Raw genomic sequence first — 22,729 nt, 5'->3', positions numbered from 1 at the left:
CCTGTTTATCAAGCTAGTTTACAGCACAGTCAGACAACTGTCAGAGCTAATTCATGAGACAGTGTGGGACTATATAACCAGGAAAGAGGAGTATGAGAAGTAGCACCACCCTTTTAGTTAACAGAAGTCACTCAGGCCAAGCAGGCCTACAGTTGACCTTCACCTACATTAGTCACTAATGCTCAGAACTAATACATAAATTGCCAATAGCTTACTAATCAGATTGCAGGGAGCAATCTGGGGGAAAAACAAAACAAAAACAAACAAAAAAACACACCATTTAATCATACATCTGTATAATATCAAAAATGATATTACAAAGCCCAAGAGATGCAACACATTGGCATTAGATGCTGTAAATAAACCAAGGCTTTTTGAATAGCACAGTATTTAAGACGGTCTTGATAACTGCCTTTATGCATCCCAAGCCTTCTCTGATTAAGTATTCAGATCTGTCAGTTCCTTGAGACCAGTTATCTGTAGCTCCAGCTACAAAAAGAGCTGAGGCAAGCAGCAGGCAGATGTATGACTTCATGCCACTACCAGGATGGTTTTTACCCACAAAACACTGTTTTCAGTAATTCACTGAAGTACAGCAGTAACTGTAACAGATTAAAAAAACAAACCAAACAAGTAACCCAACCAGTGGGCAAGCTACATTTCTAAACCAAAACAAACATGGCTTTCCATGAAGCAGAACAAGACCACAAGGACAAATTTTCAGTTAGAGTCCCACCTCTTAGTTGAGAGAGAAATGTGATGAAAACTCTGAGGATATCTACCTGCTCTGAATGAAAGAAATCTCACTTTAAGCCAGCTTTTAGCAAAGCAAGACTTCATGTTTGGGGTTTCTCTTCTAGAGACTGAACAGGAACAACTGTTTGGCCCTTGCATACTTATTCACAACAGTTTCTGAATTCCAGAATTACCTACACAAGAGTCTCACAACCCCCCACATATTCTTAATGTAACAAACATCTCTTTAGTGTTAGATATCCTCCTTTTCTAGGTGCTCTGTACTGTATATTAAAAAGCAGTCATAATTAATTTGAGAATTTGTTGGTATGTCTTCAGCAGTTCCATTTCTTTCTCAATAGCTGCAAGTGTTGACTGTTCCTTATCAACAAAGAGCACAGACTGCAGTATCCTACAGAGAGTACTAGCTGATTATTTCAGTTGTATACTAAAGATGAGCTGTTTAGAACGACCAGGTTGCCAAATAAAGATGAGCTGCTAAAAAAGATCCTGAAGCATGACAAGTACTATCAGTACTGTCTTATTTTATGCAATGCACAGTCTGTAAAGCTTTTGACACCCTGAGTAATATTGCCAGTAGACACCATCAGATCTGTCTTGTTCTAAAGCACAGTGATAAAAACAGGTTTGGAGGTGAACAGTAACAAACCCACAATGGCTTCCTAGCCTGAGGGGACTGATTAGGAAGCTAGTGATTGTTTTAAACTGTGCCCCTTCACTGGAAAATGCCAGGCATGATTTGAAAAACATTACTTTCTGCTAACAACATTAAGCAATACCCTTTTCTGTCTCAAACCTTCTAGCACTAGTTCTAGTAACTAGTATTAGCACAGCTTTAAGACTCTGTTGCTGCAAATCCCTTACTGTATGCTTGATTTGTTGCTTTTAAAGAATTCAGCAACAGCAAAATTGGCTTCAGCCTGCTTTACACACCTTTTAATTGGCTCCTTACACCAAATACAGTTTATCACCTAACTGGTTTAAAAATCTCTGAACCAGACTGGGTTTAAAGACTTCCTGGAGCTTTAACACTCACAGTAACATTCAGCCTCTGTAGCTGTATCTGACATGAATCTGTTATTCCCTTCAAAAATCAACTTATCTTCCAGTTTTCCATTTACAGAAATTAAATAAATACAAACTCCCAAACTTCTCTGCTTCTTCACTGTGTCATCGTTCCTCCAGTTTACAGTATTTTCCAGACACTGCTAAGAACAGAGGATTTCTGCATCTCCTGACCACAGCATAAAACAACACGATAGATCCTATAGCTTTGAAATACCTTACTTTTACACAGCAAATAGACTTGCAGTCAACAGCAAGTAGAGACAGATGCTTCATTTTTGAAGAAATCTGAGAGTAAACTGGCTCATCATCTCTAGTCTACCATCCTCATTTCAGACGCAGATGGAATAGCTGATTACATTAACTTCTGTTTAAGCTATGACACAAGCAAACTGTTTCAGATACACAGATAATGAGTTTAAATATCAGATGTTACATTGGCTGGCTAGCAGAGCAGTAAGTAGAATAAGCTCCTTCAATCAACCAGATAATGCCCATAATGTAGAGATCTTTATTGGATTCTCAGATGCTTATAGTGGTCCAGAGGGGTATGCTGGCCAAAACTGCATCCATGCAGTCCATAACATATCCCAAAGTTACTTTAACACATTATTTCATCTAGAGAAATCTGTTCAATCCTCTTCAGATGGCATTAATGAAGCACAGCAATTTTCAGACCACATGGAAACTTCAAATAGTGCAGAACAAAGAGTTTGGGAGTTGAATTACATCAGTACTAAGACTGAATTTTATCTGCATCAGTTATTTTTATTCTGGATATAATTTGACATACAGATTTTAATCTAAAACTGTCAGAAGTTCAGATCCAGGCTACTGAAAACAGTTTTGCTCTGTCATAAGTAATTTAGCATCATCTAAATTATTTGCAAATGCACATCTTTTATTCTTGATTTCACACAAGAAGTTTTACAGGTAATCTGTACTTCACAGTCTGTGTTACTCAGTTCCACAGCTTCTAGACAGGGAAAAATATTTTCCCCATATATTACTCTAGTGTACACCCATATAGGTCTCACAATGCCTTCTTCATAGTGGGCAAAACAAAAACATTTGAACAAGAACCCTCAGAGATGCATAAGGAAAAATATGAAGCAGGAAGCAGAGGACCAGCTGTAAAAGGTCCCCTGGAAATGAGCACAGACATTTGCCATTCCTGTAAAAATTACAAGAGACACTAAGGTGCACTGTGAGAAACACAAAGTTAATTCTTCAGGAGAAAATGTCTGACTCAGATTTTGCTAAACTGTTTCTATGAGAGAAGACAGTAAACTTGCCAAAGAGCCAACACATCCAACTGTTTTGAGTGTCATTACTCAAGAAGTGCTTACATAAAAATGTTTTCATATAAGTAAATTACATTTTTGCAATTCAAGAGTAAAAGCACACATTATTGCAGGTCTCAGGCCTTGTCTACAAGAGCAATCTGCACCATCAAATGATGGAGGCCACGGGGTGGAATGTACCTCTGCAAGAGAAAGACCTTGTAGTCCTGATGGGCAAGTTGGTTATTACTCAGTAGTACAGCCCCTTGGCAAAGGCAACCAACAGCCTCCTGGGCCACACTAGTAAAAGGATTGTCAAAGGGCCAAGGGTGGTGGGGATCTTCCCCTTCTATTCAGCACTGGTGATGCCACACTCAGTGTCAGGTCCAGTTCTGGGACACACCATAGAAGAGACCTGGAAAAACTGGAGCAAGTCCAGCTAAGTGCCACTAAGACAATTAAAGGACTAAAGCAGATGAGGACAGGCTGAGAGAGTTGTGAACCTTCAGCCTAGAGAAAAAGCACTGGGCAGTATTGTTAATGTGTGTAATGTGTATAAAATCCCCCAATGAGAGGGGAAAGGTGAGAGGCTTTCCTCAGCAGTGGCCAGCGACAGGACAAAAGACTACACAGATTAAAACATATGAAACCCATCTAAAGAGAAGGCAAGGTAAAAAAAAAAAATAAAAATATATGTGTGTGTGTGTGTGTATGTTTGAGGTTTAAATCAGCTGTCAGAATGGTCAAATATCAGGTTGGACTTGATCTTTGAGGTCTTTTCCAACCTTATTGATTCTATGATTCTGTATTTTAGGAGTGTTGGCCCAGGATGGTGTGTGGAAAACAGCAGCTAGAGGCTTTCCTGTATAAGGTTGTTATATGGTCCACAAGCATTTCCCTGGGAATTTTGCTTGTCAGGAACTGCCATCACATACTGCAGGGATGCATTCACTTCCACTCTCAGCACACACGTGCCAAGCGAGTACAGAATGCCTTACAGTTCACTCTCAATTACATGATGTAAATGTACTCACTTCATGTAAGTTTAGTTCAGACAAGCAAGATGTTAGCTCAAAATCATCTCACTGATCATCTGACCAGACATCATGAAATATAAAGTGAAAACACTATCCTGAGAGGTATACTAGCAACGTTTGCCCAGGCACAATGGCACATTAGCACAGCTATCTTGCTTTTGGTACTCTTCCTAGACCACTCCATGCAAAACTTTTGAAGCTCAGATACACTAATCAGTACCTCTGAAAGTTGTACATGAAGCTGCAGTGCATCATTTCACTTCTGGTTTGCTCTTGACACTGAGTTTTGCCAAGTCAACAGCATGATGTAATACTTCGGTGGAAGATGCAAATATTTTTGTTATTGAAATAAAACTGAGTATCTGTACCTTAGGCAAGCCAACTGGAAGCTTTACAAGTACTACTGGATAATACATCATGGCAATTTCTTCGGGTTGCTGTCCATTTAACCAAACTGACCTTTGGTTATTGGCCCTCAAATATCAATATCCCAAAAGGAAAGTATCAGTCTGTTCAGAAAATACTGCCTGTTAAGTGGTAGGAATGACAGATCAGATCAATCCTGCATCTTCAACATCAAAGACTTCACTTCTCCAAAAGTCACCTTTGCTTGCACTTATTTTCATGAATAGTGCTTTAAGAGAATAAAGTATTAATGTAAATGGGATGAACCCAATTATATTTATGAAATTAAGTTCCCAGGTTAGGTGCAATGCCAGGTGACAGTTTCAAATGAAAACAAATAGACTTCATACCACAACATAATAAAAATTTAGAACGGCCATCCTCACTCCAGTTGGCTTTTAAGACAGAATGATGGGGGGGAGGGGGTTTAAAAAAGGCTTTCTTACTTTCATGGCAAACATCAACATCTACACCTGCTTGAGCAACAAACAAACTCAGTAACTTCAAAAAGAAAGACAACTTCTAAAGTCTACTTTAGTTAATGCTGAAGTAATGGACAAAAGAGGATTAAATATTAATTGCATTCAAAAGAAGAATTGACCTGAGGAGATGGAACTAGCCACATAAATCCACATTACCACCATATAGCAGACATCTCAAGACTATTCATGCTGCATAGATTGTTACTTCTACATGTTCATGAGCCAATGTTATAATACATTAGAAAGGACTGACAAATGAAAAACAGCTTTCTGAATGAAACCTGTGTATTTCACTAGAATCTCTCTCCTACATTCTGAATAAAGCAATGGCAGTGCTGTTAATTGAATTTTCATACTTCAGCAATGAGACAAATGCAAAACTTGAGGATGCTTCTGTTCTTAAGCATGCATTTTGTACCTATGAAAGTCTTTTCTGATTACTTACAGTTGGTTGAGACAATGGTATTTTATTTTAAAATGATGCAGGGAAAGCACAAATATTTACATGAAGAGTTTGAGTTCATCTTCAACTTATGCAAACTCATGTAAACAGAAAAGAGACATTGTATTGCATGACCTTCCAAAGATGATACAGAAAGCATGCAGAAAGCTGCAGTGAGCATAAGAAGTCTGCTAATGAATATGAAAACTGTCCACAAACAACAAAGCTAGAAACCACAATTGAAGAATGAAAACAAAATTAATGTGATTTTGCCCACTGACAGTTAAAGTGATACTCCACTGCAAGGCTTAATCCATTTTATAGCCATTGTGTAGCCACAAAAGTCAGCACTATAAACAAATCAAGTTTGAAATAAAAGGAATATATTTCACACTGTACACTTCTTAAAGGCACAGCCTAAAACAGTCACAAGCACTTAGCAGATATATACATAGAATGAACCAGGTTGGAAGAGACCTTCAAGATCATCGCGTCCAACCCATCAACCAATCCAACCCACCTAAACAACTAACCCATGGCACCAAGCACCCCATCAAGTTGTCTCCTGAACACCTCCAATGATGGTGACTCCACCACCTCCCCAGGCAGCCCATTCCAATGGGCAATCACTCTCTCTGTATAGAACTTCTTCCTATATTGAAATTAAGTGTACCAAGCAGCAGCTCCTCACCCAGATTTCTCTTACCTCTGTAGTTTGTAGATATAGAAATAAAAAAACATTTTCATTCTTCAGTCAAATCAAGCAAGTATTAAATATAACAAAAGGAAAGGAAGACATTGAGTGCTATGTAAGTATGTGATCACAACATTGTGGAATATGAAATCATTGTAACTTACCTAGCTATTAAAAATTCACTATTAGCCAATTAAATTACACATAAAGACTTACAGTGTCTTCATTTGTATGGTCCAGAATGGCTAAAGAAAAAAAAAGTATTCCAAAAATACTGATACAGATCAGCTATAGCATTAAAAAAAAAAAAGACAGTGTTTAAATCACTAATTCTGAACCTTTCTATCTATTAATTAATATTTAAGAGGCAACAATTCATTTGTACTTTAAAAATTAGAACTAACAACATTTAAAAACTGTTTTGAATTCACCACAATCTTCTTGTCCTAATTAAGAAAGCTGAATCACGGACCCTTTAGTTCTCCTACATATCTTTATTAGACTATTTTTTTTCTGGTCCTAGTTGTTATGTCAGAAAGCATATCCTAAAACATCTACTATGTTTCATTCTAGAACATAGGCCACACCTTGAGTACTGTGTCCAGTTCTGGGCCCCTGAGTTTAGGAAAGATATTGACTTGCTGGAACGTGTCCCGAGAAGGGCAACAAAGCTGATGAGGGGTTTGGAGTACAAGCCCTATAAGGAGAGGCTGAGGGAGCCTGGGTTGCATAGCCTGGAGAAGAGGAGGCTCAGGAGAGACCTTATTACTGACTACAACTACCTGAATGGAAGTTGTAGCCAGATGTAGCAGTTTGGGATGGATGCCCCCCTGCTGCTGCCACATAAGACACACCTCTGGTGTCCCAAGGGTCCAGCCCAGTGGACACAGGAAGCTGCGTATTTCATCCCATAATGTCCTGCTCCATATAAATGTACCTGCAAAGTCCTACACTTCCTCTTTCTTCCCTCACCGCTCCTACAGAGATGGTCCCTATCTGGTAATGGAGGGGGAGTCACCTCGAGGCCTCTTGGGGCCTGGCCAGGCTAGGTCTGGAGGAGAAGGGGGAAGGGCAATCTCAGATCTGGCCAGCTGAGATTAGCCTAACAGTGGAAGGGGAGGGGGTGGAAGAAAGAGCCCTGGGGGTTTTGGGTGTACCCTCAGGTGGGGAGAGGGGAGTGTTGAGATGCTTCTGGGTATTCTTTGGGATCTCTTTTGTCACTGTGCTTGTGGTTCTCTGTAAAATATTCACTGTTTTTCCATTTAAACTTTCCACCACTTCTGCAATCCGTTTGTCTGAGTCTCATTTTTCCTGCCCATGGTGGGAGAGAAGGAAGGATCGGCCCTTCAACCCACCACACCAGGTGGGGGTTGGTCCCAGGCAACCACCAACAGAACAAGAGGACACAGTCTCAAACTGCAAGAGGGGAGGTTTAGGCTGGATGCTAGGAAGAAGTTCTTCACAGAATGAGTGATTGGCCATTGGAATGGGCTGCCCAGGGAGGTGGTGGAGTCACCATCACTGGAGGTGTTTAAGAAGAGACTGGATGAGACACTTGGTGCCATGGTTTCATTGATTAGATGGTGTTGGGTGATAGGTTGGACTTGATGGTCTCAAAGGTCTTTTCCAGCCTGGTTAATTCTATTCTAACATCAAATGAAAACAATTATAAAATTACAGATCTAAAAGGAAAGAAATGCTAGCTTTGAATAAAACCAGTTTTTCAAGAAAACCATAAAGAAAAGACTTTTACATGTAATTCTACATGTTATTAGAGATTCAAAAATTGAAGATATTTGAATACTTACTACTCTACAGTGCTTATTATGGTAGAATACATCTATTTTAATATATATTAATAAGTCTTCCCACTTCACAGATGGGAACTCAAAGGAGAAAAAACTCATAGCTCAAATGAAGAATATAAAAGGACTGGAAATAGACACCAAATTACACAAGTGTTAGTCTGGTATCATTATTATTATTAGCTTCTCAGTTTTGGTTAAACTGTTTCAGCTTTTGTATTGTTAGAAAAGATGAAGTCACTTGAAATCACTGAATTCTTTGGCAGAGCACACACAGCTCATTTGACTTAAGCTGAAGTTTCCATCTTACCTCCAAGGAAACAAGGCTAAACCAAAGGAAAGTAAGGTTAACAAACACAGTAACTTTCCCTTGAAGTTCAACACTTCCCTAACACAGCCAGTTGCTACAGAAACAATTGAAGGCCTAATACTATGTAAGTCAGAAAGTCTGCTCTAGAGCTTATCATGCCAGACTAAAGCTCCAGTGATGAGACAAATATTTGTCAATTCAGTTCATGTACCTGAATATTTATAATTTTAAGGTCTTGATGTTCTGTAAACAGAAGGCCTGCACCAGAAGCCCTGCAACAGCCTCTCTTCACAGTCTTCATGTTTCTTGACACAAGCATCATCATACCTTGTCCTCCAAGACCCTTTAAGACAGACACAGAAGCTTTTCCTGTCTCTGCAAACAGATGATGCTCTGAGGGTGAACCACTGCAGCTGCCCTGGAAATGCCCTGCTTGCTATGGCCCCCACCAGATGAGCAGATGGGTGACGGCCAAGACCATCAAATGGAAGCAGAACCACATAAGGTGGCCAAGAGACAAACCCAAGGTTCCACAAAACTAGATGAGCCATTGAACCTGAAATGGTCAGTGAGGAAGAAAAAGGGCAACTTCCCTGTCTTTTGCCACCCACTATCATCTCACCCAGCAACACAATCATCACCAGTTTTGCAACAGTCTAGGACTCATGCTAGCCCTTGATGAGCTTGTTCAGCTCAGTAACCCAACAAAAAGCTAGCCCAGCAAAAGAATGGGTTTTGTCAGTTTTCTGAGCAGAGTTGATTTACCAAACAATCAGCCAAGCACTGAACCAGCAAAAGAGAAATTATAGCAGCATGCAACCAGGAGTGGGATAGCCTCTTTCAGCCTCAAAGAGCTGGAAAAGCCCATTGTGCAGAACCTCATGTAAAAAGCTCTAAAACAAAGAACAAATTAAGGAAAAATGATCACTATAGCACGTGAATCTCCATCTTTTCTTCAGGAGAAAGCCTACCTTCAGAGTACAAATCAGTGCATTAAGAGGGATCTACACCACCTAACAGCTGCAAGAGGGAACCTTGATTTTGAAATCGAGATCGGATTACAGAGTGGTTGTGAAATTTTGTTTCTTCAGAGACTGAATGAAGACATGCTCAAATCTATATGGTATCAGGAAAACTATGTTCTACATGAGCTTAGCTCACGCAAATGTAATTTTGGCACTGATTTTTTCTTTTCCATTTGAGAACAAAGCCTCAAAGCATCTGAAATTTAAATAATCGTCCTCAAAAGGTACACGAAGCATCTTTCTTGTCAAATTATGTTATTAAATGTTTTTTAATGATGACAAAGCTGTAAAAAAAACATCAAACACTTACTGGCAAGGTTCTGCATGTCATCAATGAACTGCTCTAGGAGAGGGGGGAAAGTTAATTCTTGCAAGAAGGCTACAGAGAATACAGAATTAATCCTGAGAACAAGAGCTCTCCATTCAAAAACAATTCCATATAAATTTAATCAATTTGACTTTGCTTTGAAATTGATACACACATGAACGCAACATACAGATGAGTGTGTTATTGCCCTCTAATCTGCTCAAATGGAATGCTGATTCCTATAAACATAAAAACCGATACAAGAAAAAGGATTTATGAACTCTAAATTTAAGTTTGCTTTGCACAAAACCTCAAAGATGCAAGCAGAGCAAAGCTGGATGGGCTGTTTTGTTTCTTTCTCCTCCTTGAGGGGGAGACAGTAAGTTTGACACCACTAGAATTTTTAAGGAAAATTACTGATTTTTAACAACAACAAAGGGATGTTTTCCTGTCTTATTCACCACTGATTAAAGAATAAAACATTTCAATTGTTTAAAAAAAAAAAAAAATCTCGAACAGAAAAAGAAAAAAAGCAAAAACCATGAAAATGCTACACAGAAAATGCCATAGGAGCACCTGCATTTTTAATTCTCAGCTTGCCTGAATGACTTCTCCATGATCCTTACTACAATCAGTACAGTAGCAGTGCAGCTTTATAAAGTAAACAGCCTTAAAAAGATAACACTACAAGGATAACACTACAATCATTCACTCCTAAAGCATTACAGACATTATATTGTGCAGATAAAAACTGAATTATATGCTTAAATTTAAATTTGTTCCAACCTGTCTGAAATCTAATCTACAAGTGACATCTATGCAATGCATATAAATCTAGCTGCGTACAAATATCGTGGACAGAAAAAAGGACAAAAAATTCAAAGCTGACAACAGAATCTCTCCAAACTCCACACACCTATTCCAAGATCAGAGCTAACTGAAAGATCAGTTTAAAAGGGAGGAAGGAAAAGAAAGATTGGAAGATATTTTGTGTGTAAGTTAAATATATGACAGTAAAAGACACAAGCAAGAGTCTACAATATGTAGTTAACCTAATAACTGAGGTAGAGCCAAAGGGATACAGAGACAGAATGAAAATCATCATTCTGTGATACATATCACTTGAAGATGAAGCCAAGAACTTAAATAGGTATCAAGAGCTGCTGAACAGAATCAAGTAGTTGAACATTTTCCTGCTGCTTTCTAGTTGGAATATATGCCATGCAGGAAAGCAGCCTAATGTGACATTTTTATTTCAAGAAGATAAAAAGACCAGGAAAATACAGAAATAGTCCAGAATATAAATGGATTTGCCCATGTGAAAGATTTGAAAGTTTGTCAACATCTAAATCTCTGCCAACCCTCCCCTCTTGCAAGCCATTCAGAGAAGTGATGAAGCCTACAACATGACACAGACACATGCATTTTGCTCTTTTGTTCAGCATGAGGTAATTACACAAGATTGTGGTCAGATGCTAGGTCCACTCAGAGTAACTACAAACCAGAATGTCGGTTTGCAACCTTGTGTGGCACATCAAAGTGTGTTTTCATAAAAATATTTGCCAGAAGCAATAAAATGCACATTTGGTAATACTAATATATTGATAACAATAAATGAAAATATAGTCAATTTGAAGACAGGGAGTGCAAGAACACTGCTCAAAACGTATTGCACAAAATTTAAAGGCACTACTAGTACCAATCTGTCATAACAGACTTTGTACTGCCTCCAGCGTATTGCTAAGGCACTCTCTGCACTATACACAGGAAGGCAGCAGAGTCCATAATCCAATAATACAAGCTAGGTATCATGCTAGCAGATCACAGCCATTAGCATAGCCTTATATGTTTCTTAACATGAATCAATCCCATTCAACAGGCTGGAAAATAAGTAAACAAATAGATTGAAGAAAGCATGAAACCGAAAAGTTCACCAGAAAATTCAAGATTTGAGAGTGCCTTCCTCACCACCACCACCACCACCCCCCCTCTCCAAACTATGTAACAGTCTTCGGATACTCTTAGAACAAGAGAAAAGGCACTCCCAGAGCAGACCACAGCTGAGAAAGGACAACGGTCTCCCACAGTCCCGTCCATTCGTCACGAGACTAGGAGAGCATGCAGCTAAATCCCAGAGCAACGTGGCTGCTGCCAGCTCCTGCTGGCTCGCTTACTTTCCACACTTAAGGTTTCAGACTATCAAAACAGTTCAGTGCTAGCAGGGTTTTTCTTACAATTGCATGACAGAGCTCAAGCATAAGAGCCACTGTGGATCTTCACACGGATCAAAATCTAAGAAAGCTACGAAGTCGTCTGTCCCATCTCTGTGATCTCCCATCTCTACCATCTCTGTATCACTCAGTACTTGTCTCATAAGAATTTCAGAAATTAGTTTACTTGTACCCCAAGGAATATTAGTGCACAAGACTAGCATCTAAGGTAAGCCTGCATGTAAGCAGAGAACTTCCCAGAGAGCCTGAAAATGCAACACAGTAATGCAGAAAAACGTTTGCAAGAATGAGAACCTGTAGCAACACAAAGACTTTCAGACAATGTCCGTACCTTTACTACAAGCAGTGATCAAGTTTTGAAGAACTCGCACCAAGCTATTGTAATCCCAAAAAGCTGTTGTGCGTCTAGGTTCAAACAACAGTACTGGCAAGAGGAGTAGTAGTCTAGTTAAAAATACTAAGGAGGTGGGTTTTTTAAAGGTACAACAATTCTGCTTTGCCAGTTTTTACAGTTTACAAAGCCCTTTTCATAGTTTGTGTCATACTGTGGTTTGAGTGGAAGGAGACCCATATAGAGCGAACAAATCAACTCGGCTTATGTACAAGTCAGCATATGAAATACTGAAAGCTTTCCTTTCATCCTAAAACGTGGCAAGAAAACATCCCATGTGTAATAATTGCTGTTAAGTAACACCTACATAGGCAACCTACTTTTACCCAGCATTTTCCTTTCGCCACTGAGGGGGGAAAAGAACAAATAAATAAACCCCCAAAACATACAACCACCGTTTCTCTGCTGCTAGTGCCGAAAGCAAGAGATGAAAGGCAAACGCGGCCGGACCGCCAGCGCGCTGCCGCCCGACCCCTCTCGCCGACGGGCAGCCCTCCCCGACGCACCGCTTTGTTCAGCGACCGCCTGCGATAGCGAGGGGAAAGCCTCGGTACAGTGCAAAGCCCCGGCACAGTCATAGCTGGGTCCAGGAAACTTGGGGGCTCCCGGGCCCGCGGCCCTGAGGGTGGCCGGCTCGGCTCCACTGGGCTCGGCCCCGCCGCCCGGCGCCGGCAGAGGGCGAGGCGGCCGTCTCGCCAGGAGCCTGTTTTTGTTACACGGGGGGTATTTAAATGTCCTACTGTCAATCACAAGGCACTTCCTACACTACCGCCAGCTCCTTGCCCCGCACGCCGGCGCCGGGGTTCCCCACATAATGGGGGTGGACACTCGGAGCCCCACAGCCCCAGCCCGGCCGAACCGCTTGAGCCGCGGGCCCCCAACTTGCTCCTTTGTTTAACTGCCCGTGAATCCCCACTACCACCTCCTCCTCCCGCTCGCATCCCAGGGGCTGCCGCCAGGCCTTTATTATTCACACGCTCGGATCGCAAAAACACACGCGAGTCGGCGGCGTCCGCTCGGGACCGCACTGAAAACGTCAAAGCGGCGAGAGGAAAAGGGCGACCCTCCTCCGCGCCCCCTCTCGCAGCCCTCTGCCAGACACCCACCCCAAACAAAACGCCAGGGACCTAGGAGCCCGGGGCCCCCGGGAGAGAGCCCCGGCACCCGGCCCGGTGCCCCCTCCGCACTTCTCCGCTAAGAGGCCGCCCTGTCCCGGGAGAGAGAGACTGACTCCCCAGGGGAGCGGGGGCGACACGCAGCCTTCCCCAAGCTGTCTCAACTTTAGGGTGGCGCCGGCCCCACCAGCGAAGTCGCCGGCCAGAGAGCCCCCACATCTGTTGCTGTTTCATAACCAGCCTCCCCGCGCCGGGCCGCCTCGCCCGCCCCGCCGGTCCCCACGCAAACAAGGACCCATGTGCCCAGGGACGGCAGCCCTCGCCGGCACTAGCCGCTGCCACCGCCACGGGGGGGAGCCGGAGCGGACAAGAGCTCGTCCCCCACCGTGCCACTGCTGCGCAGCCATTGTCCCCCCAGCCGTTACCGGGCGGGGTGGGGGGAAGGTGTGGGGGGGAGGTGACTGCCACCGCCTGTACCCGGTGGTCGGCCGATCCGACGGTGTCCTTCCCCGAATCGCGCGGCTCCTGGTGCTTACCTGCCGTGGAACCAGTCCTTGCAGATGTCGCACTCGATCATGAAGCGACTCACGTCGTAGGGCTCCCGGCACACGCAGTACACGGGGGTCGCGGCGGCTGCCGCCGCTCCGGCCATCTTTAAAGAACTCACTGACTGAGGCGCCCGCCCGCTCCCCCCCTCCTCCTTCCTCCGCCGCGGCCGGCGGCACCAATAACAACAGCGCGCGTGCCAGGCCCACACGCCGCGCGCGCCCCGCCGCCGGCAGGCAGGCACGGGCAGGCGGCGCGGGAGCGAGCGAACAACAGCGCACGGGGACGCGCGCACGTGCGTCACCCGGCCCCCGCGGAGGCGGGAGGAGGAGGGAGGAACCGCCCCCACCCCACCCCCGCCCTCCCCGCGCGGCGACCGGCGGTGCTGCGCCTGCGCCCCGAGGAAGCCCCGCGCCCTACCCCGCCCCGGCCTGGTCGTCTCGCGGGGCGGCCGGAACTGAGAGTGCGTGATGGCGGGGGGAGAGGACTCCCATTGGGCGTGGGCAGGGGAGCGCACGTGCGGCCGCCCGCCCCACCCCCCGGGAGGCGGGGCGCGGGGAGGCACGCGCTGGCCCTGCCCTCCCTCTCCCCACGAGCAGTGTCACGCGGGGAGGGGGGAGGGGCAGGGTGCCGCGAGGACACGGGCAGAGAGAAGGCGGGCCGCGGCGCGCGTCGGCTCCCCCTTATGTAACCGCGGCGGCGGAAGCGGCCGAGCAGCGCCGAAGGTGCCCGAAGTCTGGACTTTGTTGTCGGGTCGCGGTCGCCTGCGCAGGCGCAAGGGTGACCCTTGCTGCCTCTGCTGGGGTTGTTCTGGCATAGGGCGGCCTCTCAGCTCGGCCTTTGCTCCTGCGGGGTCAGTGCGCGGCGACGGTTGTTTCGCCCTGGTCCCTCCTGAGCAGGGACTTTCCCACAGTCAGCATCGTCCCTGGCGAGGGACGAGCCGTCAGGGAGCGGCAGAACGGCCTGGAAAGAGGCCAGCACCGATGTCTGCCCGAGGCCCCTTTGCGAGTAGCACTGCTAAGGAGCCGGTAGAATTTGGCCGGAGCTCGTGTCGTGGAGCGTCGGTGCTGCCCCCTCCTGCCCCCAGGGGCCGGGTCTGCCAGCTCTGCCCTGAGCCTGGCGGCCGGCGGGAGCAGCCGGACCACGCTTCTTTCCGGCCGTGGGACCCGCACGGGCTTGCCCAAGGAGGGCTTCTCCTTGGTGTTACGTTAATTTTCTTATGTAGATTCAAAAGTCAGTGAGGTAGCGTTCGTTTCCTCCCTGTTTTGAAGAATGTCATTTCCCAATAATCAGAGCTCTTACTGAGTTCCTCATGTTGAAGGCGACAGTGGGCATCCAGCAGCGCTTTTTACTGGAGGGACCTCAGGGCACAGGCACATTGGATTTTATTAAGTCTAGACAGGCCAGTGCTAAGCTGGGGTCTGCAACTGGTGTATTTTTTTGTCAAGCTCTCAGCATCTGTTTGCATCACTGCTCGATTCCATGTGCTCATTATATGTCATAAGGGGGGGGGGGAAGTAGAGTTGAAAATTTAAATTGGATTTATTTATTTTTTTTCCTCCTGGCAGCGTGAGTCTCAAGGATCTGAGTATACCTGTGTTGTATAAGGGAATGAGAGAGAGAGTCATGCCCTGCATGCTGAATGTCCCAATTGAAAAGTAAAACAGTAAGTACATGGGAAGTGCATTTCACATAACTCTAATAGACTAGGCATGTGTGCAATGTTACAATTTTACATGCCATGTCCTTACCCACCAGTCACAACAACAACAACAAAAAATCCCCATACTCTGTACACTTGTTTGGCAGGGGGAAGCTCAGAAATAAATGTTTCCTTTCCAGGCTGTTATTCTGAAGCCAGCTAATGTTAACATTTATATAAGACAGCAACATGAGATGATGATTTGGCAACAAAGTGGACAGCAAAGAAATGTAAAACAAACAAATGCAACATACAGGCTACGTGACTGAAAGGAGAATGACATAAAGAAATATAGGAAATGTAAAGAATGTCCTCTAGAAATTCCAGATTCACAGACTGAATCCTGACCTATTTAGAAAGTGCAGTTCTGACCTGCTGGATGGTGTTAGTGGGTGTTTCAATATTCTTGTTTTCCAACACATTCCAGTATTTCAGCAACTCAGATTGAGACCACAGACATTATCAGTTCTCTAAAACAACAATGTTAAGTTTAATAGGGGTTAAAAAAAAAGCCAAACACCAGAAAGTAACAAATTATCATTTCATGGTGTCTGAAAATAATACATACCAAGAAGCTTTCTCATGAAAATTATCTTTTCCTATGTTAACATGATTCAAAAGCACACCCAAGAAGATGTGTATTATTGCTAAGGCCTGCAAGATCCTGCAAAAGCAACTGCAGGTAATACAACAATTAGAGACAACTGTTCACATTACAGTCATTATTCTTTGTGTAACAAAGTGTCAGTCTACGTAGCCAGGCTGAAGTCTGAAAATTGACGACAGCTTGCTCCTCCATTTGCTGCTTCTTAGGCTTTCACGTGGCAAGTTTTATCTTGAAGTTGCAGTTACCAGCTGTAGTGGTAACCTTATCCAAAGTGGCCACAAAAATACACACATGTTGTATTGCAGGAGGTGTCCGCAAATGACAAACCCCATAAGCACACCACTGGGTATTCTTGTAAGAGGTGGAGGTGAGGCAGCCTTAGGTGTTTTGTACAGGGCGAGTCCAGCATTACTGGATTACACAAGGAAGTTGGTTTTTTCACTTGACACAGAAGAAAGTTGTCCAATGATGCAAGTGCAAAGAATGAGGAAGCAGCTTGGTCTAAGTACTCCATGGTGCTGTTCCTTTCACCAGACTAGATTACTGCAGCAAACTTAGGAGTTTTAGAAACAAAAGAACTTATAACCTTAAGCATGCAAAGCAAAGCTTCACCATTTAATAAGAGCTTTCTCAAAACAGCATTATTTTGCATCTGTGATTTAGAATCATAGAATGCACTGCATTTTCCTCAGAACAAGGTGTATTGGTGAGTCAGTCTAAGTGTGGGCAGTCCTTAGGCAGGTGGAGAATAGTGACTTCATCTGTTACAAGAAACAGATGAATAAACCAGCTCTATCTTCCTCTCAGTTTGATCTGTAAGCTTTTCCATTTCTGAGCTCTATTTCAACTATACTAAACTACGTGGGAATGTAACACAGTAAAAGTTCAGAAAAGGCAAAGATCACATAGAGTAAGAATTACAAAACTGCCTTTCATAAGGATTCTCCCCAGAAACTTGGAGAGCTTTTATATGACAGTCTTATTAAATGCACTTTAGAAACAAAATTGCAATACAAATCTTGAATGTAAACAAACAAATGAAGCCAGTTTAGAGCCTAATGCCCACAAAAGTAAGCTAGTTCACAGTAGCACACTGACAATTGAAGTGACTTGGGGCCATAGCCCTCTCCATCTTCAGCTCCCCACCAGCAAGGCATGCCAATGTGAAGTAAGGGTTGCAGAGTGCCTTGTAATAAGCAATGTAGGGCTTACATACTTGGCTGCTAGATGAGATATGACTGCCAAAAGCAATGGAGGCAGCAGTGCCACAGGGCTGTGAAAAGCTGAAGAGCCATCTGCAGAGAAGCAAGGAGCCCTGGAGATCCAGAGACAGGAAGACAAGGCCAGTGATGAAGAACCAATGGAAGAGCAATGAGAAGTAACCAGACAGGAGCGTGGTTTTCTGATCATCCCTGACCCGCTGTGCACTGCTCATTCTCTGTGATAATGTGCTGCCCTCCTCTCTCACTGCCATATAGACACTGTCATGCTCCCCTTTGCACCACACTTTAGGTGGCACCAGCCTACCATCACCTCAGCAGCTGGATCAAGTCAGATGATCCCTGAAGCCATGCTCTGCCCCCCATCCCCCATCCCAAATCTTTCAGTCTTATTCTCCACCAAACCACAGTATCACAGTATCACTAAGGTTGGAAGAGACCTCGAGGATCATTGAGTCCAACCTATCAACACAGACCCCATGACTAGACCATGGCACCAAGTGCCATGTCCAATCCCCTCTTGAACACCTCCAGGGATGGTGACTCCACCACCTCTCTGGGCAGCACATTCCAATGACGAACAACTCACTCTGTGAAGAATCTTCTCCTCACCTCGAGTCTAAACCTCCCCTGGCACAGCTTGAGACTCTGTCCCCTTGTTCTGGTGCTGGTTGCCTGGGAGAAGAGACCAACCCCTTCCCGGCTACAACCACCTTTCAGGTAGTTGTAGAGGGCAATGAGGTCACCCCTGAGCCTCCTCTTCTCCAGGCTAAACAACCCCACTGGCTGGCCCTAGCCCCATGGACAGACTCCAGCAAAGAGCTTATAAACACAGTAATGAGGGCTGGAGCTAGTGGAGGTGAACAGTTCTGGCACTCAGAAGTATGGGCCAATACCTAAAGACTGTCAGGTCTGTGGATGCTGAAGTCTGGGTTAGCGATCAGGGCACCAAGGACTACAGATCATCACCTGGTACCCACTTGCTCTCATTCTGGGACAGGGATACAAAGGCACTATAGCTAAGTCAAGCAGCTTCCCATTGGGGCTGGAGGGATGATGGATGCACTTGACCTAAAGTTTGGAGTGAATTATTGCCGTGGCTAGGCTGGATCAGGATAGGGGTGAGGTTTGAGTCATGGTGCTAACTACCATTAGCCAAGGCCATTGCTAAGGAATGGACATTTTTCTGTGGTTAAAGTTACTGTTAGAGATCATAAAAAGCAGGGCGTATTGAATTAATTTCAACCTGCACATTCTACAGGATCATACCTCCCAAAAGGCAACCTTTGCTGTGCAACATCTTTCATCCACAAGCCTGGTACTGTCTAGCCATTCCCAGATCTTCAGCAAGGTACATGGTGGTCTGAAGGCTGGTATCAGCAGTGAAGAATGGTTTATCTAGGCTTTAGGATGTTGGGCTGTGACTAGAGGTAAGGGTGTTAGAAAGCAAGGACATGACTACCAGGGCTTTGTGTAGTTGCTGGGAAGAGGAGGTGAGAGAAGACAGCACTCAGTTGTGCAGTAACAGTACCTCTAAGTCCATGCATCTCCTGAAACACATCCCATGTGCTGCAGGTGCCATATATAGGGAGACTAAAGAAGGGAGAGCAGGGCAGGAAGGTTGTCAGAAGGGAGAAAGGGAAATTTTCTGGGACTTCTGTGTTACTTCCTGGTACTGGCTAAACCACATAAATGTACCCACAAATATGCTCTACTTGTCTCTTGGGAAGGAGTGAACTCACACCCATCAGTCAGAGCATGGTGACTCTCACCCAGCAAGGCATGGTTGATTAAACAAATACCAGAGATGATACTCAGCAGACAAAGAGTGGGCCAGCAGCAATCCAGACCAGGAAGAATCAGAAAGAAAAATCACATTAATGGACATTTCTAGAATAATGTGAAAACAGTCAGATAGATTGTTGGGAAAACAGGGGAGTAGAGGTAGTTTCCCCACGCTGAGTGTACTTTTTCTACATTTTGGAAAAGCACTTGCTTTTAAATTTATTTACTTATTTTTACACCAAGAGGCTTAAGGCTGCCAAAAAGCAAAGCTCTGAACTAAGAAAGCATTCCAGTTCTCTACATGAAACTGCCCGAAGTATACCCAGAATTGGCAATATGATCTTTGCTTCTGCACAGAAAATACTGAGTCATGTTGTCAGCCCACACACATCTAACAAAAATAAAAGCAGCTAATGATTCAAGATTCACCCACTCGTCATTTAAAGAAAACACAAGTCAGTCAGTCATGCCTCATGCTTCAGAGACCTTTAGAAAACACCCAGCGCAGGGAACATTCGCCCACGTCATGCCCACGCGCCGTTTCCAGTCAGCAGTGTCATTTGCAACTCGTTTACTCTCGGGTCTGGACAGTGTTTGTTTCAGCATCCTTGCAGGAAGTTGCCGAGACTTAAAGGTTTCTGCCGAAAACGTGACGCGATAGCTGCAGCCTCAGCCCCTCTGTCAGCAACGCTGAAATGGTGCAACAAAGAGTATCCAGCTTGAATCCCTGCAGGAGGCAGGAGAGCGCCCTGTGCTGCGTTGCATAAAAGATCTGGCAAACTTTTAGCCACAGTTTATGTAAGACGCTACTGTACTCTTCCTTCAAGGGTTAATCCTGTGTTGAAGCGTTAGCGCTCCCTTCTCCACGCTCCTCAGTCACTCAGCACACATCTGACTGGGAGGCGTTTGCAAAAACATCGAGATTTGGGGAATTATTCAGGAGATCCTCCTTCTTCTACCCCTTCCCAGATCGTTGTCCCCTAGCAATCAAAATCAGGTTCCAGCATTTCATTCGGCTGCTGGCACTCACTTTTCCTTCTTCAGTGCTAAAAGGTGCTTGAAGTATTAACAGATGAACCTGAATGTACAGCAGTCAGCTCAGCTCATGACGGAGGGGGAGACATCACCGCACGGAGGACGCAGATTTAGTTACACAATCCCTGTGGTGCTGAAAGTGGCGCTGGAAATTTGTCAGGAGCCCAAAGGCCAGAGCTAATTTGTGTTTTGTTTTACACAGCATGATTTTAATCAGAGCAAAAAGCACTCGGTTGTGTTTTTATGTACAGAGTGTTAAAGTAGAGACAAGTTAACACAGCAACTAGGGGCAGGATGCTCTCTAAGGGCAGCACAGGGAGAAACATTAGTCAGGGAAAGGAACAGCAGGCAAGTCTCCTATACCAAATTTATCACCATTTCCTTGCTTCTTCAGGAAGACCACGTGCTATGAAGAAAAAATGCTGCGATTTTCAAATTCTCTTCATAAGAAGGAAGGGGGGGAAATAAAAAGAGACCTACAAAAATCTTGAGGACAAGCTTCTTCGAAAACACTCTTCCCAGAGGTTTTGGAAGTGTTGCAAGGCAAACCATGGTGTTCAGAAAACCCATTTCACTTGCACTAAATATTTGATAGCAGTTAAGTCCAGGTCACCTCTGACAAAAGCTCCTCCAGGTTCTGCTGCAAACAGGTGTGTGCAAATTCCCCTTTGCAACCAATTTTCTGCCTCGTGGAGAACAGACAGCAAAAAAGGATGACAGAGCCCCTGAGCATCGCTGTTCCCAACACAAACTACCCTCCAGCAGCCCTTTTCCACACTGCAACAGCCAGAGTAGGAACTGGGACCCAGGTCCTCATTCAATCATCTCTCCCTAACCAGACTCACAGCTGTGCCCTCTTCATGGGTAGAGTAAGGGTGCATCCTTGCCTGTACCAACCTGTGCCAGAGAGGGAGTGGGGCAGCTGGTTGACAAGAGGGTAAATACACCTTTTATTTTTTTGCTTTGTAGTCCTGGTAGGTTTACTGGAAACTCAGAGGTGGGGTTTGATGCCTGGGGAGTGCTATTGCTGAAGAAAACCCTTCATTTCAGCCCCCTTCTCTTTATCCACTGGGAATAAATGCTCTTTTCCCCCTCAGATCAGCTTTAGTTCCTTGACAGCTGAGAAAAAGGAAAACCAAAACCAACCAACCAAAATCACAAAACCCCCCAAACCTACAAACTTGGAACCTTTGCTTTGCTGCTTCATGCACTTTACTGAACACAATCTAAAGGCAATGTTTAGTACCTGGTTCAGGACAGGATGAGCTGCCTGTTAAGGGTATGAAGGGAAACCTGTCAAACAAGCTCATTTGTAGCTTTCTACATTCAGTTCAATAAACCCTACCCGCAGAGTTTTATCCCACCAGTTAGCCCCTTTCCACTGTAGCCCCTGAAAGCATTACCCTCTCTGCTCTTATCCCTCCTCTGTGTGCTCATTTGAACCCCTCCTCCACACACATTTGTCCCCCTGACTCAAACAGCTCCCCAAGGAGTTCAGGCACCACCAATGCTTGGGGATGAGGAAAAGGGAAGACAGATTTGACTGAATATGCAAACAATTCCACTTGCACCCTAGCATGTACAATCCAGGTCTTTGTCAGCATGATGAAGTATGCTCTGCCCTGTTTGTTTTCCTCCCCAGTACTATGATACACACCCTTTCCACAGGAGCATTATCAAATATTGTACCTGAATCAGCCTTTTCAAAACAGGCTGACTGCTGCCTGGCTACTATCTGTCCACCAGCTGTTTATTGATTTTGTTCAAAAATTATTATAGCCAACGGTAAAATCTAGTGTAAAATCTGCATCTGCCATTCAAAAACAACAACAATGCACCCAAAGGCTTTCCCATCTTTTGATTTCTGATGCCACTAAGGCACTGGGTGGAAGCATTTTCACTTGCATGAGCAATCCTGCTTGAACGCAACCCATTGCAACTGGAGCGTGATGGCTCTTGCACCTGGAGGTGCTGTGTTTAGGAAGCTGCCTGCCTTCTTCCCTGCACAGCTTCACCCTGCAGGGACCCACAGTGTGTGCAAGAATCATCTGGGCCCACCTCATACCACCCTGGATAGACAGACACCTCGGATGGGACGGATGGCAGGGCAAAGGTGCAAAATGCTTTTGCAGCTCAGGGTGGTGGTGGCAACCACCAGAGCGGCACCGGCAGGGCCCCAGGCCTGGCAAACAAAAGCCTTCTCTCTGCTCTCTCCCTTCCATCCGCATCCATCGTCCCCAAGACGGAAGAGTCTCATGAATCAAGTCAAACACCCAGCGACAGGCTGGAGAAATCTATTAATATGCACCCGCCGCAGCACGTCGCCAGCCCCCTGCCTCGCACGCCGCTCACCTGCCTGTCTCACCCCTGGCAGGCAGCGCGGAACAAAGGAGCAGGGGAGGACGGCAGCGACTGGCCCCCGAAACGGAGGGAGGCAGCGGCTGGAGACAAAGCCCATTCGCGGCCGCCATGGGTGTGAGGAATGC

The 22,729-nt window shown here is 44.8% G+C and overlaps 1 protein-coding gene and 1 long non-coding RNA gene across 4 annotated transcripts in view; one reads left to right on the top strand and one right to left on the bottom strand.

Moving 5' to 3' along the window:
• Window positions 1-14,104, bottom strand: part of KDM7A (lysine demethylase 7A) — a 60,449-nt gene extending 46,345 nt beyond the window's left edge. The window contains exon 1 of one of the 2 annotated variants that reach the window (XM_068142206.1): window positions 13,885-14,104. In XM_068142206.1, coding sequence (XP_067998307.1) covers window positions 13,885-14,000 — 116 coding nt within the window. In that variant the 5' untranslated portion in view covers window positions 14,001-14,104. The remainder of the gene's footprint in view (window positions 1-13,884) is intronic. The other variant, XM_068142205.1, reaches the window with a different exon arrangement.
• A 412-nt stretch (window positions 14,105-14,516) lies between these two features.
• On the top strand, window positions 14,517-21,085 carry LOC137442723 (uncharacterized). 2 transcript variants are annotated; one of them, XR_010987756.1, is made up of 3 exons: window positions 14,517-14,619; window positions 15,463-15,560; window positions 20,638-21,085. It is a non-coding gene; the product is annotated as an uncharacterized lncRNA (long non-coding RNA). The 2 variants fall into 2 exon arrangements; XR_010987755.1 differs by lacking the exon at window positions 20,638-21,085 and adding an exon at window positions 15,737-15,847.
• The last annotated feature ends 1,644 nt before the right edge of the window (window positions 21,086-22,729 follow it).

Source organism: Melanerpes formicivorus, unplaced genomic scaffold, assembly GCF_026170545.1.
Source record: "Melanerpes formicivorus ecotype bairdi unplaced genomic scaffold, bMelFor1.0.p_v2 SCAF_8, whole genome shotgun sequence".
In the NCBI taxonomy this organism is placed as follows: Eukaryota; Metazoa; Chordata; class Aves; order Piciformes; family Picidae; genus Melanerpes; species Melanerpes formicivorus.
Note: the sequence above shows the minus strand (reverse complement) of the source record. Positions and strands in the feature narration are given on the sequence as shown.